General features: G+C 46.7%; 1 protein-coding gene across 1 annotated transcript; it reads right to left on the bottom strand.

The window, feature by feature from the left end:
* Positions 1 to 3,768: 3,768 nt before the first annotated feature.
* Positions 3,769 to 4,407, bottom strand: LOC135384786 (uncharacterized). The gene has a single exon (XM_064613971.1). It carries the CDS (start codon positions 4,405 to 4,407, stop codon positions 3,769 to 3,771), a length of 639 nt encoding a protein of 212 aa, XP_064470041.1.
* Between the last annotated feature and the right edge of the window lie 3,619 nt (positions 4,408 to 8,026).

Genomic DNA, 8,026 nt, shown 5'->3' with positions numbered 1-8,026 from the left:
GCGTGAACCAGAACCTTTTTCTCCTTTGATGAAGCTGCTGCAGCTAGTATACTTGTAAACTATGTGATGTCACGTGATGATCACGCGTTCCATATGATAAAGAAAATTAGTAATTCATAGTTTTTCTACAAACTATTTACTATGATAGCTGAGAAGAAGATTTGGAAATAGCGAGGCGCATATGTGATAGGAGATCCCTGGCGCGCCTCCAGGTATATTGAGGCACTTTCGCAGGCAGAAAGCGCATCGCATATAAAATGAGAAAGCAATGCCGTCCTAGCATCCAAGCCTCGCAAAGGGGAGGAGCTGGACGACGGCAAGCCCCTCACAGCCATACTAAGGACCGTTCGACGGCGGGGGGGACTCAAGCAAAACGGCCTGCAGCTTTTAGAGGAGAACAGCGAATCAATATTTGTCATTGACCTGGTCGAGAATTTGTCATTCTCGACCAGGAAGCATACATGGCCAGAGTCATTATAACACGATAGAAGATAGTTTCGGAAACCACAAAGTAATCCTGTCACCAAGAACAGACAGTCAGTCAAGGAGGATCTTCGAAGCAGCAGGCCTAGAGAGAGAGAAAGCAACAGATGAGCACTTCGAAACGGGCAGCATTAGATTTAGAAACATTCTTTTCAGCGAAGCCACACGAGCACGAAGGTCACGAACACGAAGGCAACGAAGCCTTGCGCAATTTCCAAGGAAAGTCCTCGACATTCTTTCCCCTCGACAACCTTTCAGGATAAGGAACTCAACGGACCTTTGCTATATTCTTGAACAGCCGCACAAAAAACAAGTCATCGCCATCTTTTTAGACGTGGAGGATCTATACAACAGCTTATATCTTGGTATTCTTCTAAGTTGGCTGTGGGATACAGCAGAGGAATACGGCATTCCCTGTTCGAAAGCACTCTGGCATCTCCCTCGAAGACTTGATGAAGTGCGTCTTCATTTTGTACTTCTCCTTGACTTGTACTTCTCAATAATATACACATGAGCGTAAATAGCAGCATCAAAGAACGCAGAGTACCTTACAGCTCAAGGTAGGAAATTACATGCACGAGCCACACAAACGAAACGCAGTCACCTGTCCCGCGCGAGGCTTATCTATACGGCCACGACCAATGCCACCACCATTCTTACTGCTCCTGAATTCCATCTACATAGTGACAGTTTGTGCAGCAATCTTACAACCTAGGACAAAACTTTACGGAACACAACACCTGCGTATTTCTTCATCGGAGCGGTGCCCTGCTAGCTATCAGGAAGAAATAGAATAAGAAACGGGTGGCCGGCTATTCCGCCCATCTCTCAGTATGTGTGTCCACTCCTGTTTGCTGCTAGGTTGTCACCCCATTGGAGATGTGCGACATCCCGCTGTTCCCTAAGCTTTTGTCCAAAGCTGCACCTCTGGACGAAAATACCATCGTTACATTTTATGCGGTGATATAAAGTAGTTAAGTTTCCTCCAAGTTTCCAAAAATAGCTTGAAGCTTCGGCATATATATCCTGTACTTACTGACATTGCACTGAAGCTTCCACCGGAGTTGCCAGCACTGTGGAACGCCGGTGCTTCGATGAGACACACTGTCTGTGCCGACCCTAAATTGTGCCAGTTCCTTCCACTGTACTGAAGGGCCCCCAAAATGGGCGAAATGGCCGTCCGCAGCTAGGATAGTAGTGAACGTCCCATGCTGAATGTCGAAGGTTCTGTCGCATACCTGTAAACGTCCCCGTAAGTAAAAGTGCGAGAAAGGGCAAAGTACGAAGTACAGCAGCACTTCGTGATCAGCCATAAAGTTTTAGAGCTGCACATAATTAAATGTCGTAAAGATGAAAACGGTGGGCGAAGTTGACCGCCTCGACAGAGGTGGAAGCGATTCGTACTTGAGGTATGCCTGACTGGAAAGCAGCAAGAATTGAACCTCTGTATGCAATAAGGGGATTAGTCGAAAAACTCCAAACCGAGAAACCTTCAAGTGAATATTTCATAATTAGTTACAGTTGGGCTTCCTCGAATAACGCAAATGCTAAATGTAATGTATGTATGTGTCCACTCTACATGCATGTCCTGTTAGCATGGCTTTTGGGAACGTGACTTATCAGAAATTGAAAGAAATCCAGGAGCATGACATATCCCCATTTTCAATGTACCACACGCATGGAGTGTCCGTGCAGAAAAATAAATAAATAAGATAAAAAAAAACGAGTCGGACTTTAATGGTGAACAATGTTGGTGCCAGGTAGGGTGAAGTCACCTTTGTGTAGTGCAGCAGCCAGGATCAGGCTTATCGTGCTGCTAAACGAGCACACTTCTGAAAATAATGTCGTAGAAGGCCAGCATAATATGACTTATTAGCTTGGTGCACACGCCTTTCCGATTACAACGCTCAGTAGCACGTTTGTCGCGGTCACGTGAAGCAACAAGTTCCCCGAGTGGAAGTCGAAGTACATGTCTGCAACGTAATAGAATTTAAGCTACACCATTTGTATGCGTGTGTAGAAATGGGTCCCGATCTGTCTGTCCCTACCGATGACACACATGCATTTTATGTTTCTTACCCTACTGCAGCTGGTGAATAAATTGCAATACGCTTCTAAATTTTTTTGGGGGGGGCGGTATATACTGGTATGTAGATGTCATTGCAGCACAAATACTAAAAAAGAGAAAAAACGACTTATCCCCTTCTTGCATACAGAGTGTTCAATTATTCCAGATGGATGTGAAAGCGCTTTGCTAATTGCGTGATGGGCGCAGACTTGACGCGCACGTTGTGCCTTATAGTAAACTATGTCGGCGTCAGTAAGGGGGGCCCATTCTAATGCCAGCAAAGACAAGCTCACATCGGGGAGAGAGAAAAGTTGGCCATCGAGCCTGAAATAGAAGGTCTAGTAACGCAGCCAGAGGCGTTCGCGGTGACTGGACGCTCAAAGAGAACATGATGTGAGTTAGCTCAGCACAAAACAACAGGAAGTGTGTCGCGCCGTAATAGCTCATGGCATTCGCAGCTGGCATTGTTTTGCCAGCTTCGAGACAACAGTCCCGTTTCTCGCACCTGGTGGCTCACAGCGATTGTGAACAAGTACCACACAAGAACCGTACGGTTCCTCTTTTTTTTTTACAGAATTTTTATAAAAAAGCTATGAGAGCAGCATATATGTCGTTGTTGAAGTTGAGTTATACGGTCAGTAGGCCATCCTCTCGAGGACAGTATATAACTAAAAAGTGACTAGCTCGGTTTTACCATTGCCGATTAACATTTGAAGCGAGATCAACGCTCCCTTAACTTGAATTGAACGCTTAACTCTGCTTCACTAAGGGGAGTTATTGTCACTGAAACACTCATCACGACACCAACTAACGTTTGTAAAACAGAATTGTGTGTTAGCTTTAAGTTTTAGCAATCCTTGAACTCGGTTCAACGTTAACCAGCGTTAGTGAAACCGGGCCTAGTTATCTCAATTTAGTCCTAGTAATTACCAAATGCCCACCTGGCCGTATAACTCAAATGCAAAAACGATGTGATGTGATGCGATGTGATAAAGAAAAAAATGGGGATGTGAGTTTGGACGAAGTCGAACTGGCTACCCCGGTACACTTACACACAGAAAGTACAAACAGATGATGAGATGATGAAAAAACAAGGAGATGATGCCCAAAGAAGAACAGAGATGATAACGGAGTTCAACATGTAGTTCAAAATTTTCGACCAAGTGAGAGTAAAATATCGGAATCGTTGAGGGCACACACAGCACACATTCAGCGAGTCATAGAATGTCCATAAGCCCGGTTGTATGCAGAAAGTCTTGAAGTACCCTTAGCGCCTTGTCGGACGACGGAGGACCTAATAGTTTCGCGATGTCGAAGGCTCGGGAGTCCACAAGAGAGAGGTTCGTCTCTAATGCCCTTCGAACATCAACGTATTTCGGACACCTGAGAAGGATGTGTTCCACATCCTCTACAACGCCACACTCACTACGGTTCGGAGAGTCTCGCTTTCCTTTGAAGAGGACATGTGCGCTGTACGGTGCATTGAGTCGTAGCCTATGTAGGACAGTCGTCATTTGTCGCGTGAAGGAAGGTGGAACTCGAAAGCGTAACTCTGGGTCGACATTGTACAGAAGCGATCCCAAGTAGATCCTGTTAACCAGGAGGCGCTGCGCATTTGTTGCTTTAAGCTCGTTGAGCATTCGCCCCGCATCGCCCTTGTTGACATAAATGGGCATCATTTGGACGCGCCTGAGTTGAACAGCCCGGCGTGCAGCAGCGTCCACAGCCTCGTTGCCTGCAATGCCACAGTGACTAGGGATCCACTGCATTTGGGTGTCATGACCTTTTAAAACTGCCGCATGGTATGCGTGCAAGACATCTTGCGCTGCTGACGCCAGAGATCCCGTAGTAAACATGGTAGCTAGAGTCTGTATCGCAACATTTTGAGTCGCTATAGATGATCCAGCGAGCAACTGAACTATCGCGAGTTGATAAAACTTAGTGCCAAGAGGACTCCATAAAGTTCAGCGACCGACGCAGAGGTGACATGAGACAGCCGCACCGCTCTTTCGATATTCGCCTCCGGGATAACAAACGCACACGAGCAGCCGGATGATGTCGTAAAGGCATCCGTGAAAATCTGTATTCTGCCTGCGGTGCTGTTTAGTAGCTAAAGCTGAACTGACGAAGCACATGCGCTGGTATATCTTTCTTTCCCGGAAGTCCAGGCACATAATTTCTTACGTCATGATGCTGTAGGACCCATGTTGGGATATCCGGCAATGCATGTGGCTTGTGTTTCAGAACAAGACCACGTTGTGTCTGGATAGCTCGGACTCAACTTCAGCACGGTGTGCTAAACCGTTTTCTATGGGACTTACTCTACGCCTCAACTTTTGAGAGGGGGGGGGGGAGTTGGGTCTTGTGATGAAGACAACACAGACCGTGAACTTTGATAACGATTCGCGGGTGCTGTGACGCTTCCCAGCAGGGGGGCTGGTGGTGCATGGAAGAAGATAAAAGCATGCGGCTTGACAATGCAGGGGGTTTCTTTTTTTGGATATTGGCTGTAGAGCATCGGGGCCACTTGTAAGAAGGTAAGAACTCTTTGTTTGTTGTTTGCATTTTCGCTTGCTGCGTCTTCGTTGGCGACGCAACGGACGGGCTGATGCCCCGACGTTGTGGGAACACAGGTTTCCACAGACGTGTAGATCTTAGGCCAACATCAGCCGTATCAACGCACTATGTATGGAGAGTAGGGCCCTCGTCGACATTGCCCAGCGGGAGCCCATTATACGACGTATAATGTCGACTCGTGCGTCGGCTTTGCCCTTAATATTATTGATGTTGGCAGCCCATGAAGGCTGTGCATCAATAACTATTCCCAAGAACCGGTGATGGAACACCCTCTTTATCGCCTGGTCATCGAGACTCAGTTGAAGCTCTTACATTTTTTTTTTTTTCGAGTAGAGGGAAGGAAAACAGTCATCTCGGCGGATACATCCATGCCGCTTTCGGTTAAAGAGGCAACTGTACAATCTATTGCATTCTGGAGGCAGTGCTGCAATGCTGGTAATTGTACTCCGGAAGGCGATAGACATATGTCGTCGGCGTACATACTAATGTGCACATTTTCGGGCAGAGAACGTGATAAACTTTCCATAACCACGTTGAAAAGCAGGGAGCTCAGGACGCCGCCCTACGGCACTCCGCTTGAAAGATCACGATGATCACTATCTCAATCTTCTGTATGCATATACACTTTCCTGCCTGTGAGGTAGTCTGCAATCCAACGGAGAGAGGGACCGCGGATCCTTCGGCTGGACAGAGCATAGAGGGTGTGGCTGTAACTGACCGTGTCGTACGTTCGTTTGATATCTAAAAAGGCAACCGTATACGATGAGGAGCACGTTCATGTTCCACAAAAGTCACCAGATGCAATACTCGGTCTATAGCACATGGGCTCTTACAGAAACCAGACATAGGAAAGAGTTTGTCTCTTCCTAGTGCCCAATCTACGCGGTTGAGTACCATTTTCCTCATAACTTTCGTACAAACGAATATGTAATGCGAACGTATATGTAAACTCACATGTGATGTGATGTCAGATATTAGAACACTAGTTATTACAGTGTGAATAAAACACTAGTCTACATTAAAGGGAAGGTCCCATCCGGAAACCTATACCACTATGTCCGGCATCGGCCGACAATCTACCCGTGTAATTTTTGCGTTTGAAAAGTGCTCAGATATTGAAGAGTTTTAGTGCATCGTACGCTATCGCCTTTGCGTACGTAAGGGATAGCGTGATGGTTCTGCGCAATACACGAAGCTTTCGTTATGGTGCTTTGCGCTTGTGCAGAACCACCAACGCTATCCCTTACCTACGTAAAGGCGATAGCGGACGACGCACTAAAACTCGCTATTAAATAAACGAATTTTAAACATCAGCGCTGCTTCCGCGGCCGCAGAACCTTTGGCGGCCTGACGTTACTCCCTAATCGGAGAACGCGGAAACGCTCAGAGGAGGAAAAGGGCCGTCTACTCTAACCCCGTAACTCTACTAGACGAAGCACGGCCGCTGATTCTTTTTCTCAAGGCCGCGCCCTCGTTGGTTCTTAGGGAATGACGTTTTCACGTTTCTCCAGAGAGGGGGTAGACGAGTTCAGAAAATCCCAGCGCTCCCTGCGCACGCGTTGCATCCTGGGGGATTACTGAATGGACTGTCCTTCACGTTTCGTTTCCGCTGACGTTGACTCCTCGTGGACAACAGCCATGGACTGTTTGCAAACAAATGACGCCATAGTGTTCCAGAGCGCCAATAAAATTGGTAGACTTGAACTACGGTCGAAGCTAGGGGGAACAAGGTCTTAAGGGGATTACGATGGTCCCTGATAGGGACGCGACTTTCGGTCCTACTTTTATTTCAATAAGAAGCATCGAACAAGTGCCCATTCGTGGAACCCAGCCCTCTCCCAATTTGTTTCGGTTTCAGTCTGTTTACCAACGCCGTGATGACGTTTCTCGGGTACAGGTCTATAGGCCGAGAGAGAAGGAACCGAAACAGATTGGAGACCTTCTCCTCCTATTGTTCCAGCAAGTTCCCAGAGTTCAAAGGTGTGCTAAACCCTATGGGATTTTCTGAAGTCGTGTATTCCGGAATGCCCTCAACATCCGACGTCTGCTCTGGTCTTGTATTCCGCCGCATAACAGTCAAACCTACGCCACTATTTCGCGCGGTATTTTCGATACCGTGGTCAGTGGTCCAGGAGGAATAAAATGACACCAAAGATTCGAGATCAACGGGAACGGACGCGACCGTCCATTTAACGGGGGTTTGTGCAGACAGAAATGCGGTGTAGCCATGGAGGCTAAAATGGGCCCGTCATTTGCTAATATTTTTGTGTTTTGTGGAAGCTCGCTTCTTCACCTACCCTGATAAGTCCAAACTCGAATTTTCCAGACGTTATATTGACGACATTTTTTTGTTTCACAAGCATGCCACTTTTATCCGTGGTCCAACAGTTTATAGGTGTACTTAACAGCTTTCATCCTGCACTGTTAGAAAAAATTATACCTTTTGGTGTATAAACGGCTTGTCCCATGGCGCACACCTTTTGAGGTATGAACGCTACACCTCCCTCATAGTATATTATCTTTATACTTCCCTGAAGGTATATTATTTGCACCTTAGGGTGTAAGCATGTACCTCCTAGAGGGTATATTTTGGAGACCTTGCGGTATAATCACCGCAAACGTTAATATTCGATTTATTTCATATCCGAGTGACGGCTTCGCAGCCGAGGAGAGAAAATGAAGGTGCTCGAAATGAACACGAACGAACACGAAAATGAACGAACACACACACGGGAAAATGAAGGAAATCGGTAAACGGCAGTCCACATGTGCATAGTTCCTATGACTAAAATGGGTGACAGCACTAATGGCGGCGCCCATTCCTTGAATCGCATTTTTGTGTATAGACGGCCTCCGAACCTGAGGACAAACTTTCTCCAAACAGCCGATACACAACAT

Source organism: Ornithodoros turicata, chromosome 2, assembly GCF_037126465.1.
Source record: "Ornithodoros turicata isolate Travis chromosome 2, ASM3712646v1, whole genome shotgun sequence".
In the NCBI taxonomy this organism is placed as follows: domain Eukaryota; kingdom Metazoa; phylum Arthropoda; class Arachnida; order Ixodida; family Argasidae; genus Ornithodoros; species Ornithodoros turicata.
The sequence above is the reverse complement of the archived record's forward strand: the minus strand, read 5'-3'. Positions and strand labels throughout refer to the sequence as shown.

Excerpts from the sequence above, each read along its gene's own strand:
- LOC135384786 (XM_064613971.1), bottom strand. The coding sequence starts at position 4,407 with ATGTTTACTACGGGATCTCTGGCGTCAGCAGCGCAAGATGTCTTGCAC.